At 50.9% G+C, this 14,595-nt stretch overlaps 1 protein-coding gene across 1 annotated transcript in view; it reads left to right on the forward strand.

The window, feature by feature from the left end:
• FRAS1 (Fraser extracellular matrix complex subunit 1) overlaps positions 1-14,595 on the forward strand; it is a 148,934-nt gene that overhangs the window by 87,547 nt on the left and 46,792 nt on the right. Inside the window, exons 26-35 of the mRNA XM_054392216.1 lie at positions 702-845; positions 1,435-1,708; positions 3,912-3,996; positions 4,617-4,943; positions 5,960-6,113; positions 7,955-8,133; positions 9,847-9,963; positions 12,345-12,459; positions 13,115-13,252; positions 14,209-14,241. Coding sequence (XP_054248191.1) covers positions 702-845; positions 1,435-1,708; positions 3,912-3,996; positions 4,617-4,943; positions 5,960-6,113; positions 7,955-8,133; positions 9,847-9,963; positions 12,345-12,459; positions 13,115-13,252; positions 14,209-14,241 — 1,566 coding nt within the window. The remainder of the gene's footprint in view (positions 1-701; positions 846-1,434; positions 1,709-3,911; positions 3,997-4,616; positions 4,944-5,959; positions 6,114-7,954; positions 8,134-9,846; positions 9,964-12,344; positions 12,460-13,114; positions 13,253-14,208; positions 14,242-14,595) is intronic.

Below are 14,595 nucleotides of genomic sequence, written 5' to 3' on the forward strand. Positions count from 1 at the left end.
GGCCTTGAGCAACCTGGGCTAGTGGAAGGTGACCCATGGCAGGTGGGTTGAGACAAGATGATCTTTAAGGTCCCTTCCAACTTAAACTATTCTATGAATCTGTGAATTTGGAGTATTTTTTGTTATAACAGCTCCATAAAACCATTTTCTTCCATTTGGAAGAACATCTCAGGCTCTCTGTAACCTTTGGGAAGCTGATAAAAATGAGGAAGAAACTTCTTAACTCCTGTATCTCAACTCTTTGCCCCTTCTTTTTGATCACTTTTGGACATGAATAGCAGTGGTGCTTCTGTTTTGAGCCAGGGGGACATCTCTGCATACCAAGTGGGTTTGCAGTGTCTCAAAGGGGATCTGATCAATGTCTATCAATATCTGAGGAGTGGCTGTCAAGATGAAGGGGCCAGGCTCCTTTTGATGGTGTCCACAGTGATAGGACAAGGAACAACAGATACAAGCTGAAACCCAGAAAGTTCCACCTCAACATGAGGAGCAACTTTGTCACCGTGAGGGTGCTGGAGCAGGCTGCCCAGAGAGGTTGTGCAGTCTCCTTCCCTGGAGAATTTCAAGACCCCCCCTGGATGCATTTCTGTGTGACCTGCCCTAGGTGATCCTGCTCTGGCAGGGGGGTTGGACTGGATGACCTCTAGAGGTGCCTTCCAACCCCTACCATTCTGTGATTCTGTGTTTTCTGTCCAATTCAGCTTGTCCTCCAGGGTGCTTGGAGTGTGACAGTGCCAGCCAGTGCCACCTCTGTGACAGCACCACCTTTCTGAAAGAGAAGAGTTGTGTTTCTGCTTGTGGCCAGGGTTTCTATGGCAATCCTTGGAGCAGGGAGTGTGAAGAAGGTGAGTGTCTCGTGATAAAGCAACCAAGCTGGCAGGCTTGAAGCAGATTCTCAGGCCAGAAGGAGCATCCATTCAGCAGTGTGTTTGGAGTGCAGGTTTGTGCTGGCTGTTGAAAGGTGGCAGCACTTTTTCTCCAACTATTTGTTTCATAGGACATGCATGTCCATGGTTTTCCAGGTGAAGTTACCTAGATAGGTGTGGAAGCACATCTTCCCAGTCACAGCATGGTTTATCACCCAGGAAAGATTTCTTGATCTTCCACCAAGATTGCAAGATCTTGATTGCTCCTTCAGCTGCACTTCTCATTTCTGTCTTCTGCATGAAGATTTGCAGGGCAGGCCAGGCCAGAGGGGGTTGGCTTTGAGCTTTGTGATGGGGAACTCAACGTGGGAAGGGTCTTTCCCAAACCTCTCAAAATCAGAGTGGGCATTGGGATGGGTTGAAAATCTTCTTGAGCTGGTGGCTGCCCACCTAGGTCAGTAATGAACTGTGGGGATCTGGTCTGTTACCCAAAGGATGACAGTGACAGGCAAGATGCCTACACAGCCCCTGGCTGGCCCTCATGCAGTGATGCTTTTCCCTTCTTTAGCCAGCAAACATCCCTTGAGCTTCCCCACCAACAGGACCCTCAGAGTAGGAATTGGTGGGGTGAAGCCCCTGGAGCCCTCCTTGCTGAGCGTGTGTGGTCTGGACGGTGGCAGAGGCCAGCTCCGGTTGGGCATCGAGAGCGCTCCCTCCAACGGCAGGCTGCTGCTGCTGCTGCTGGGAGGCAAGGAGCTGCAGCTGCTCAAAGGGGACCACTTCAGCTGCCAGGATGTGAAGGAGAAGAGGATTCGCTTTGTGCACAGCCAGGAGAAACCCAGGTGACTGTGGGGACACTTCTTGCCACGGCTCTTCCTTTAAAACTGAAAAGCTGTTCCCACGGGAACAGGCAGGTCCCTGTGCCTCAGGAGCATCCTCACACAAAGGGTGGCTGCCAGGAGGAGGGAGACTCACAAGGAGTCCCATGGGAAGGACAAGGGGTGATGGGGAAAAGTTACTGCTGGGGAGATTCCCACTGGACTCCAAAAGAACATTTTGTCACCATGAGCACAGTCAGACACTGGAATCATCTCTTAGGGGAAGCAGTGCAGTCCTCTCCATTGGTCAGTTTGAAGCCTCAGCTTGACAGGGTGCTGGGCCAGCTCGTTTCAACTGTACCATCACCTAGAAAGGTTGGAGCAGATGATCCTTGGGGTCCTTTCCAACCTGGCATTCTGGGATTCTTGCAGTGAAGCACACTCCTCACTGCTGTGAAATAAGTTACCACCTACTCTAGGTGATCCTCCTCTGGCAGGGGGGCTGGACTCAATGATCTTTCAAGGTCCCTTCCAACTCCTAACATTTTGTGATTCTGTGGTTTCTGTATCTTCAGGAGGCTTCTCTTCAGGATGCAGATGCTGAAGCCATTCAGGAGGCTTTGCTCCCGGCTTCATAGTGATTTATTCTACTCTGAATTACTGGTACTCGGGGGTTATTGACAAGAAGGCTGAGAAGGGATCAAAGAATCTGTTTTTCACCACTGTGCCAGGGCAGTACAGCCTGGAGCACAGCAGACTTGGAAGTGCATGGAATGTTCAGTGAAAAGAGAAGGTCCTACATAAGAGAGATGTAGATGTAGTGCTGAGGGACATGGTATAACAGTGGACAGCCACGGGGATAGATTACCCAGGGAGGTGGTGGAGTTACCCCCCCGGGAGGTGTTCAAGAAACATGTGGACATGGCACCTGGGGACATGGTTCAGTGGCCATGGTGGACTCAGGTTGAAGCTTGAACTCAATGATCTTAGAGTGCTTTTCCAACCAAAACAATTCTGTGTTAGGTCAAGGGTGGGACTTGATGTTCTTAAAGGGCTTTTCCAGCCCAGCCATTCTGTGATGTCACATCTCTGCCCTGCAGCATGTTCTGCATTCAGCTTCTTTCCCTGCAGGATGAGCTTTGTTAGTGTCCTGGGATAATTAGTGGTGATTAGTAGCTGGCAGTGTTCACACTGCAAGCCTGTTGCAAGGAAGCAGATTTTTCCCAGCTGCCAGGCAGTCAGGAGCCATCCTGCCAAATTCCACACTAGATTCACATCCCCAGAAAGCCTTGGCACTAGGTGAGACCAGTGGAACTGTTCTACAGCTCTGCCTGTCTGTATCAGAGGGTTCTTTGGTCCATCAGTAGGACTTTGAGGCTGTCCTTCAGATGCCAAGGGTCAGCTCATGTGTTTCTGTATTGTGCTTTTGGGGTTTGTCTGCCTGGCAGTCACAAGGAAGTGGCAGCATTTTGAGAATCAGAACTACTTTGTGGTCAGGGTCTGTGAAAAGCCACAGAATGTCAGCCTGGAAGGGATCCCAAGGGCTTGTTGGGATAGGGAGAGAGTGAGTGGATTGAAGCTTGAGGAGGGCAGACTTGGACTGGAGGTTAGGAAGGAATTCTTTCCAGTAAGAGTGGGGAGACACTGGAACAGCTTGCCCAGGGAGGCTGTGGATGGCTCCTCCTTGGAGGTGTTCAAGGCCAGGCTGGATGAGGCCTTGAGCAACCTGGGCTGGTGGGAGGTGTCCCTGCCCATGGCAGGGGGTTGGAACTGGATCATCCTCAGAGTACCTTCCAACCCAAACCCCTCTGTCAATCTATAAATCATCTGGTCCAACCTATAGTCAATAACCAAAACTGGTGAGGAGTGGGAGCTTCTGTTCCCCAGCCAGAAAAGTGACATTTTCCTTAGAGCAGAGAAGAGCTGACATTTAGAACTGGTTCTTTGTCTTGGAGGTGCCATCCTACATGGGTAGCATTAATTAAAGGGAAATGAGGGGGCATCATTACCTAGTGAAAGGGATTGTATTTCATGAGAGACTGTTGGGAAACTTCAGAAAGCAAAATGCTGTAAAAATGTAATTGAAAAACCCTTGACCTAAAGCTTCTGGCACTGAGCTGCTCAGCTTTGACTGAATCTATCAGATTTTTATCATGATTGAGTCCTGCAGGAGTACTTCATTAAATTCTCTTCTCCTGTATTTTTGGCTTGGTGGGAACTTGTTTAGGAAAGGACAATTTGCCTTGAAGGTCAGCGATCAGCACTTCCTCTCCCGCCCTGAAGTGATCAACATTGAAGCATTTTCCACACAGGTAATGCACCAAAGCTTGCAAGCAACCACACCACAAATGGGGTGCCGTGGGGAGCCCTGGTTTCTTGCAGTGCTAACAAAGGAGCTGGGCAGAGCTTGAGTTCAGGTCAGGCAAATTAGGCTCAGCTCTCAGCTGAGAGGCAGCCAAGAGTCATGTGGAAGAACTGAACTTGAAGTAAGTGAAACAGGTTGCCCAAGAAGGCTGTGGATGCCCCCTCCCTGGAGGTGCCAGCTTGGATGAGACCTTGAGCAACCTGGGCTGGTGGGAGTTGTCCCTGCCCATGGCAAGGTTGGAACTGGATGGTCTTCAAGGTCCCTTCCAACCTAAAGCATGCTGTGATGGTGAGCTGCTTGTGTTCCAGCTGGACCTGCCAACATCCCTGCACCACCCAGACCCTCCAGAGTAGTTGAGGCTCCACATTTCTGCTTGAATCTCCATGTCTGATTGCTGGAGATTCTTAGATCTGCCCACTGGGGGGGAAAGTGTGCTGCTCACAAAGAGGAGGTTCCCAGGCATGAAATGAGCTGGTTTCCTGCACCTCCCATTTTTAATCCCAGACTTTGATTGTGACCAAATTGCTGAGGTTTAGCAAACACCTAAGAGCTGCTTTTGTGTTTCAGGCCCCGTACGTGTTCAGAAATGAGGCTCTCCTTGTCCACAGAGGGGAAACTGGAACTATAACAGAGCTGCTGCTTGGTGTGAGAGACAGTGACAATCCTCAGGACGTTGTGCTGGTGGTTTTAGAGCCTCCACGGCACGGGCAGCTGAGCAAACCTCCTGGGGACTCAGCTTCTGCAGCCCAAATATTCCGCCTGGAGGACCTTGCCAGGGGACTGCTGCGTTACACCCACGATGGCTCTGACACCCAGGATGATGCACTTCTTTTGCAAGTGACTGATGGTTACCACTTCCAGAACATCCTGTTCCACATCAAGATTGCTCCCAAGGTAGGTGCTGAGACATAAACCCTTGCAGGCAGATTAGAAGGCTGCAGAAATATCCCTGTGTCCCTGAGGTGTCACTAATCCTGAGTTAGCAACAGGCTGTGGTCAGGGAGAGGAGGAAGCAGTGGATTGATGGAGTTTTGGAGGGCACCTGTTTTTTTTGGGGCTGTGACAGGAATGGTTCAGCTCAAATTGTGCAGCTTTGACAATTCAAAGTCCACAGCTGTTTGATGAGAAGGAGTTGCAGGTGGGAGTTCTACAGTGAAGTAGATTGGATGTGAGGAACAAGTTCTGCACCATGAGGCTGCTGGAACATTGCAACAGCTTGCCCAGGGAGGGAGTTGAGGTTCCATCCCTGGAGGTCCCCAAGGTCAGGCTGGACAGGGCTCTGAGCAGCCAGATCTAGTGGAGGAGGTCCTTGCTGACTGCAGTAGGGTTGGGCCAGATAACCAGCTGGATGAGACCTTGAGCAACCTGGCCTAGTGGGACCCATGGCAGGGAGGTTGGAACTCGATGATCTTGAAAGTCCCTTCCAACCCAAAACCATTCTATGAATCCATGAGAACATCAGGGTGAGAATTGGGTCCAAGGGATATGGGTGGAGGACATAAACCATTCTGTGGTTCACTAAGGGGCAACAGGTGGAAGTTGAGGCATAGGAAGTTCTATGGAAACATGAGGAAAATTTTTTTCATTGTGAGGGTGCCAGAACACTGGAACAGGCTACCCAGGGGGGTTGTGGAGTCTCCCCCTCTGGAGATCTTCAAGACCTGCCTGGATGAGTTCCTGTGTGGTCTGCTCTAGGTGACCCTGCTCTAGCAGGGGGTTGATGACCTGTTGAGGTCCATTCCAGCCCCTAACATTCTGTGATTCTATGAACCATTTCTGGAAGCAGACAACCAGGGTTGGCTTCCTAAGGAATTCCAAAATACTCTGCTTCACCCTTTTCACTGCAAAGTGCTTCTAGCAGTGCAGAATTGCTTCAGTTCAGCCTTTTTCTGTTGTCCCTCTGCATGCAGAATGACAGAAGGCCTCAGCTGGTGACAAACTCCCTGGTGTGGGTGCCCCAGGGGGGCATGCTACAGATCTCCAAGACCATTCTGCACGCCAAGCTACCTGGTGCCCGTGACTCTGAGATAACCTTCACCATCACCAAGGACCAGCCAAGACATGGTAAAGTTCTTCAAGGGGTTTGTGGCCAAACCCCAACCCTAGGCCTTTGCTTTGCACCCCACATGCCCCAAGGTGTCCATCTACTAAAGAAAAGTGCAAGATTCTGGGTTCTGGGGGCTTCAGAGGGAAAAGGGAGTTCTGCATAGATCTAAGGGGCTCTTCCATGGTCTATTGCCCACAAGGAACACATGAGGGAATCACTTGAGGAAAGCACTTCAGAGAATGAGGATGGTGGTAAGAAACAAAATTGTGGAGAAGGACTGAGGTCAAGAAGGTGTAAGGTCAGTGACAGGAACTTAGAAACACTGGGGAAAACTTTCAGTGGCCCTCCAGTACCCAAAAGGGGCCTACAAGCAAGCCAGGAAGGGACTGTCTGCAAGGGCTTGCGATGGATTGAAGCTTGAGGAGGGCAGATTTAGACTGGAGATGAAGAAGAATTCTTGGCAATGAGGGTAGGGAGACACTGGCACAGGATGTTCAGGGAGGTTGTGGATGTCCCCTCCCTGGAGGTGTTCAAGGCCAGGCTGGATGAAGCCTTGAGCAACCTGTGCAGGTGGGAGGTGTCCCTGCCCATGGCAGGGGGGCTGGGACTGGATGACCTTCATGGTCCCTTCCAACCCAATCCATGCTGTGATTGTATGGATTTGCTGAGCCAGGCAAAATCAGAGGGTCCCTGTAGCAACACCAGTCCTGGGGTTTTTTCCCCTTTTGCTGTGAGGACAGACTGGTTCCCAAAAGAGCTTCCAGAACCTGATGGATCCACAGGCACTGTTATTTCTGCAATTTAGAAGAGAACTAATTAATTTCTATTCCAGGCCCCCTACCTTTAGTTTTCTGCAGATGAAGGGCTGCCTTCTCATTTTTAATAAGCATTTACACAAAACCAAGAGTTTTTTGTTTTGTTTTTTTCCCCTGAGGAGCTTCTCTCCTACTGCCTAACCCAGAGCAAAATGTATCATCCTGTGTTTGTATCTCTGTAATTATCTCTGCTGTAATTAATTGCACTAACACGAGTGGGTTTGTGCCTGCAGGTCAGGAAAGCACCAGTAGAAATAGCTTCAACATTTTTATCTCAAATGCAATTTCAGTTAAAGGGAGGGGGGAAAAATGTAGAAAATGAGGCCTGAATCCAGGTGGGGCTTATCTGCCCATCTTGGTTGTTTGAGTAATGGAGAAGATATTTAGACCTGCAAAAAAAAAAAAAATAATAAGGAGCACTGGATTTTTAGCTAGGAGAGAAAACCACCTGAGAATCAGCTTCTACCTTTCTGCAGCACCAGGGCATGGGCAAAGAAAGCTTCTTGCCCTTCATTTCAAGACTCTGAAACCAACCAAAAGGGTTATAAGTAGGGAAGGAAGATCTCTGTCCAGGGCACCTCCTTCTGCAGGGCTTGGGTTTCATAGAATCAGTAAGGTTGGAAAAGACCTCCAAGAACATTGAGGCCGACCCAAGACCACCATGGCCATCAAACCCTGGCCCCAAGTGCCAGGGCCACACATTTCTTGAGCACCTCCAGGGATGGGGACTCCACCACCTCCCTGGGCAGCCTGTTCCAACCCCTGACCACTCTTGCAGCAAAGAAATTTTTCCTCATCTCTAAATTAACCCTCCTCTGGCACAATTTCAGGCCATTGCCTCTTGTCCTCTTGGGACAAGAGACCAACCCCCTCCTCACTGCAGCCTCCTCTCAGGGAGCTGTAGAGAGCAATAAGGTCTCCCCTCAGCCTCCCCCTCTTCAGGCTAAGCAACCCCAGATCCCAGCCCAAGCATGATGTGAGCAGCTGTCCCTCCTTGTCTTCTCACAAGCTGTGCCCTGGCTGTTCCTCTTTGCTTTGTCCAGGTGAAGTGGTGCTCCTGGTCCCAATGCCAGCAGATGGCCCAGCAGACTCGTGGCAGCTTTTGCCTGATGGGAGAGCAGCCTCCCCTACAACCTCTTTTACCCAGCAGGACATCAATGAAGGCATTGTGTGGTACAGGCACTCTGGAGCTGAAGTGGAGACTGACTCCTTCCAATTCCAGGTACCCCTCAGGATGTGCACAGGGAGGGCTCACAGCAGCTCTGCTGCCATTTTGCTCTGAGCTTACCCACAGAACATCTCCTCCCAGCCCAGGTTGCTCAAGGCCTCATCCAACCTGGCCTTGAACACCTCCAGGGAGGGGGCATCCACAGCCTCCCTGGGCAACCTGTTCCAGTGTCTCCCCACCCTGCTTTGTGATGAGGCTGGTCCCAAGGGAGCAAAGCAGAAGTGGGTCCAGATAGCCACACATTTGGCTGTCCTAGAGATCATCCAGCTGGGTGCCCAATCTCTGTAAGGAGAGGTCCTAAGCCTCTCCTAAGGCACTTCTGCAATCCAGACCTCTGTGGCAGGGCTCCCCTGTGCCAGATGTGTTACTGCAGCTCAGATCTTGGCCCTTTTTGCAGTTAGAATGGCTTGAGTTGGATGGGACCTTAATAATCAGCTAGTTCCAAACCCCCCTGCCACTGAGCCCTTGATACTGCCCATGGCAAGCCCACCTCCCTCAGCAAACCTGCAGATCTCTACCCCAAAGTGTTCTGAGTGCCTGGGGGGGGTTATCTTGTTTGTTTTGCAAGCCCCCAAAGCCAGCAACCCTCCTCTTCTCTGCAGCCCCTTAGCTAATGATTTCATTTGGGCTGTAGAGTCCTTCTTGCAAACAGACCAAAACAAGGATACAAAGCACTCCCCAGCAAATGCAAGGCTCCACCAAATCCCACCTCCCCCAGGCTTTCACAGCCAGCAAATCCCTCAGATAGGCCCTTGCTGTTTGCTTGGAAGGTTTAACAGCCTCCCTCAGAATGCAGAGCCCTGGGTGAAGACTTGCAGGCAGGATTTGTTACAGCTGCTTTACAAGGCAGGAGCTGGGACTGGAGTGCCAGAGAGGCAATTAAGGTAATTTCTAAAGTAATTAACAGAAGTGCTAATGAGGAATTTGTGAGCATCAGTGTTGAACAAGCTGATCTTTAGCTTAATTGCTGCATTCCTCTTACACAGCAAGCATTTTGGATGAGTTCAGTGCTTGGGTTTAGGAGCTTGGAGTGGCAGCAATGATTGTGTAGAGGACCCTAGTGAGAAAGCAAGCCATGACTGCCTGGGTCACAGCAGGACACCACAACACATCTGTCTGAGGCCTGAACCCTGAACTGGAGCATCTCAGCAAGGGCCAGTATGTTTTCAGCAGTATTTTGGCAACCAGAGTTCAGGTGACAGCAACTCAGAACAGCTCCAGCAAGTGGCTGAAATAATTTCATTTGTTTCAGCAGAGCAAGCATTAAAGCCAGTGGAGGGGCTGGAGAACAGGGCTGGAGAGGAGCAGCTGAGGGAACTGGGGTTGGTTAGTGTGGAGAAGAGGAGGCTGAGGGGAGACCTCTACAAATCCCTGAGAGGAGGTTGCAGTGAGGTGAGGCTCCATCCCTGGAGATAGTCAAGGTCAGGCTGGAGAAGGCCCTGAGCAACCTGATCTAATGGAGATTGCAAGGGGCTTAGACTAGATGATCTTTGGAGGTCCCTTCCAAGCCAAACCATTCTAGGATTCCATGATTTAAAGGCTCTAGTTCCCATCAGCTACCAACCTTCTGTGCTTTGGGTTGATACCTGCTGGCAAAGTCTTTGCCTTCCCAGGCCAGGGGAAGAGAAGAGGCAAAGTATGAAACTGGTCTAGAAATGCAGGGGTGGCCTCTGTCAGGTACCCATCCATGTGCTCTTTCCTTCCCAGGTGTCCAGCTCTTCCAGACCACAAACCAGCTTGGAAAGCCACGTGTTCAACGTTGCTGTTCTCCCCCAGACACCCAGAGCACCTCAGCTTTCCCTTGGCTCCTCTCTGCACATGGCTGTAAGTGTGAACTTGGCTCCTGTACTCCCACAGCAGCCAGAGCCTCACACAGACCACTGACTGCTGTTGGTTCTTCTGCTTGCTGGTGTCCATGCTGCTGTGCTTGATGCCAGAGCTGAACTACATCTATGGAACAGGGTTTCTGCACCTGATAGCTGGAGCAGAAGTTGGGGGGGAAGGAGGGGTTGGAAGAGTCAGTGGTCTGTGTACTGTAGCTGCTTCCCTGATGGTGCTAATTAACAAGATGACCTCAGAGTTTAAAGTTAATTTTGTGAGCTCTCAGGCTTTGTCTTCTCACAGAAGTGGGTGAAGTCCAGCTTTCATCTCTGCTTCTCCTGCTCTCTCCTGTTCTTTGATTCTACAGGGAGGGGTCCCAAGTGCAAGAGCTCTGCACCCAGGTCACCCATTGGGACACAAAGAGAGCCAGGACCTTAGAGCAGGGAGTTTAATTTAGACATCACCTTGGCCTTCAAAGCTTTGTGGGGCTTTCAGAGGGGAGCCAGGATCATAACCCACTGGGCAGCAGTCTAGGGCAGGCTGTGATGGGAAGGCAAAGATGAGGACTTGCAAGATAGATGAATGGAGCTGAAGGTCCTGCCTGCAGGGAGAGGGAGAGCTGGGTCTCCAAACCTGAAGGTAGCACATAGTCATCTTTGGGATTACTCATTCCTGAGGATTTATTTGGGGCATGTGAGGTGCCAGCAGTCTGCTCAGCATCATCAAACAGAAATCCTGTGCCCTTGGGCACTCCGTGGCATACAGAAGCAGGATGAGAAGCCCATGCAGTGCAGGAGAGCAGATGTGGCAGACCTCCCAGGGGTAATGGGTCCTCAGGAGAAGCCTCCTAAAGTGAGGTGAAGAAATTCTAAGCCAGTACAGCCTGTCAGGCATGGGAGCAGGAAAATCCAAAGGAAGCAGTGGGAGAGAGGGATTAGTGAAAAGTCCCTGACACAAGAGCTTTGGCAGGGTTGAAACCAGTGGTGACCTTTCCTAGTCCATAATAAAACACTCACAGGTTGCTACTTGGAGCAGCAGCCAGTGATGAATCTTTCTGCTCTTGACTTTTTGTTGTTGCCACTCCTGACAAGATTGATGGCAGAGATGCCTGGCTGAGCTGTGCAGGGCTGGGGTTTATAGCTAATTACACACCACAAAATTCAATAGTGCCATAAAATACCTTTTACAGAGGGGTGCCTCAACAACCTGTGAGTCCTACCTTTGGGAGAGACAAATAGGCCTTGGAGGCAACTCTGAGGCAACCATAACCTTAAATCTTTTCATCATAAAATTGCACTTCCTTGTATCAAGGTGATTGAGTTCTGTTCAGCTGTCTGCCAAGTCCTTCAGAATTAGACTGGCTTCTCAGCTGAACAGCAAGCACAGAGTGTGAAGGCTTCCCAGACCTCTGGCTTTGTCTTTATGTGCCCTGCTGAGGAAGGTCAGAGAAAGTTTGGTGGTTAAACTGGAGCAAATAAGTCAAAGTACAAGATCCTGCCTCTGGGTCGGGCCAACCACAGGCACAAATCCAGCCTGGGTGCAGAGTGGGTTGAGAGTAGCTCTGAAGAAAGAGACTTGGAGGTGTTGATTGCTGAGAAGCTCCCCAGGAGCCAGCAGTGCCCTCATGCAGCCCTGCAGGCAGCTGTGTGCTGGGCTGCAGCCAGAGGAGTGTGGGCAGCAGGGCAAGAGAGGGGATTCTGCCCCTTGGCTCTGCTCTGCTGAGACCTCACCTCCAATCCTGCCTCCAGTTCTGGTGTCCCCAGCAGAAGGACACAGAGCTGCTGGAGTGAGTCCAGAGGAGGCCACAAAGATGATCCAATGGCTGGAGCACCTCTGCTGTGAGGCCAGGCTGAGGGAGCTGGGGGTGTTCAGCCTGGAGAAGAGAAGACTCCAGGGGGACTTAGAGCTGCCTTCCAGGACCTGAAGGGATCCTACAGAGGCTGCAGAGGGACTTTTCCTGAGGGTGTCTAGAGACAGGCCAAGGGGGAATGGTTTGAAGCTGAGGGAGAGCAGGGTCAAACTGGAGCTGAGGAAGAAGTTCTTCAGTGAGAGGGTGGTGAGACTCTGGAACAGGTTGCCCAGGGAGGCTGTGGCTGCCTCCTCCATGGGGATGTTCATGGCTGGGTTGGATGAGTCCTTGAGCAGCTGGGTCTGGTTGAGAGGTGTCCCTGCCCATGGTGGGGAGGTTAGAGTAGATGAGCTCTGAGGTCCCTTCCAACCTGAGCCATTCTCTGATCTGGACTGGTGGGGTTTTGTCAGCCCAGTTACCTGCATTCACTCTAGCTGAGTGCAAACTACAAAAGCAAATCCTCTTTCACTGCATTTTTGGGTGAGCCTTCCCACGTTTTTGAGCTGGGTGCTCATGGTCTGATGTGTTTTTTGAGGTGCTGGAGGACCGTGTGACAGTGATTGAGCCTCACCACCTCTCCTTTGTAGACCTGGAGATCCCCAGCGACAAAATCCTCTTCAACATCACCGTCCCTCTGCTTCCTGGCCAAGGCAAGTGTCCCTCTCCAGAGCACGCTGCTGAACTCACTGCCCTCCTTTCTGAGCACATCTCATTTTCTCCTCAGAGGATCATTCTGTGGAGGCATCTGTTAATCCCCTCAGCCTCCTTCATTAGCTTTCAGACACCTTGTGTCTTAACCCAATTTTGAGGCATGCTTAGCAGTGAGCTGCAGAGCTCAGACAGTTTTCTCACCATTGTCTGGGATGTTGTGGTGGTTATCAGACCAATGGGATCAGTTAGACCTTATCTTTATTTCCCCTTTTATATTTTCCCCATTCTACCACTTTCTACTTAATCTGTTGAAAGTTTTCCTGGGCATCAGCCTAAAGCTGCCACAGATGTGTGGAATGTTCTACCCCATGGCTCGCTGCTTTCCACTTCTCTACTGAAAGCTTTGAGGAAATGACTAAGTGCAGGAACTCTGTTGAGTTGCTCATGCCCCAAGGATGGGTCAGCCATCCTTGATGCAGTTACAGCTGTGTTGACTCATGGAAGAACCAGTGAAGATGTGGTTCCATCTTCCACACAAAGATGAATGGAACCACACAGAGATGAGTGGAACCACACAAAGAAGTACCTGGGAGAGAGAAGAAACTGTGGCCTTTGAGATTCCTCCTATGAATGTTGAGTTCTGTACCTCTGTAGGTATTGTGGAGCACAGAGACCGACCTCTCTCCCCAGTCAGGTCCTTCAGCCAAGCTGACATAAACCATGGCAAGATTGCTTATCGACCACCAACTGCAGCTCCTCACTTGAGAGAGATCATTGCCTTCTCCTTTGCAGGTAAGGAGCTGAGTGTTCTTCACAGGGCTGTGGTGGGTAGAGCTATAGACTATACAGACTGGTAGAAGTACCTGGTCTTCTCCAGTCCTGGAGTGACTTCATGGTTGTGTGCATCCTCAGCAGGATGCTGCTCTCCTGAGGGTTTAGTTCTGGAGATTGAGACTAGAATTGGTAAATAGAGGAGAAACCATCTAGGGGAGGAGGTAGAGGGTAAAAACAGGACAAAGTGTGTTTGGCCAGTTGCTGCACAGAATGATGCAGGATACTGGAGGAGAGCTGGAGAGGGGCTTTGGACAAAGGCATGGAGTGACAGAGTGAGGGGGGATGGCTTCAGACTGGAAGAAGCTTGACTGAGACTTGACATTAGAAAGAAATTCTTCCCCATGAGGGTGGTGAGGCACTGGGACAGGTTGCCCAGAGAAGTTGTGGAGGCTCCAAGCATGGAAGTGTTCCAAGCTGGGTTGGATGAGGCCTTGAGCAACCTGGATTAGTGGAAGGTGTCCCTGCCCATGGGAGGGAGGGGTGGAACTGGATGATCTTTGAGGTCCCTTCCAAGCCAAAGCATTCTGTGATTGAGCATTGTGTGCTGGGGTGCCAGGCTGTGTACCACCATGCTCCCAGTCTGGGGGAGGTGGGGCATGGGCATGGAATCATAGAATCCTAGAATGGGTTGGGTTGGAAGGGACCTTCAAAGCTCATCTGGTCCAACCCCCTGCAGTCAGCAGGGACAGCCTCCACTAGAGCAGGTTGCTCAGAGCCTTGTCAAGCCTCACCTTGAAGATCTCCAGAGATAGGGCCTCAACCACCTCCCTGGGCAACCTGTTCCTCTGTCATTCCCTGGAGCAAAGCAAGGCAGGAGTGCTTTCCTTGGGGAGGGAAGGCTCCAGCCTGGCTTGGTGTCAGCTCTTCCTTCCTCTGCTGTCCTGACCACAGCTCCTCTGTGCTTGTCCCTGCAGGTCTCCCAGAGTCAGTGAGCTTCCGATTCACAGGTATGAGAACCTTCTGCTCTTTCCTGGCCAACACAGTTTCTCTCCTGGTGCCCCACATATTGCCCTGGTTCTCCTCACCCTGTCTTCTGCTGCAGGGACACCAATGGGTGCTCAGCAGGAATTCCTGGCCATCCTGGCTTAGGGAGTATGAATCATCTGTGTCCCAGCAGTGATTTGTGGGAGCTAAGCTGCAGCTCAGCACAGACATCTTTTTCCAGTAGATGTCTGGAACTTGTCCTGATTCATTCCTGGCTTCCCCCAACGTGACATCAGAATTTTAGGCTGGTTGTTTTTTTTTCATACAGCATGGAAACATTTCCACAATCCAACTGCTGCTGCTGAGCTGAGCAGCCC

Source organism: Indicator indicator, chromosome 25, assembly GCF_027791375.1.
Source record: "Indicator indicator isolate 239-I01 chromosome 25, UM_Iind_1.1, whole genome shotgun sequence".
Classification (NCBI taxonomy): Eukaryota; Metazoa; Chordata; class Aves; order Piciformes; family Indicatoridae; genus Indicator; species Indicator indicator.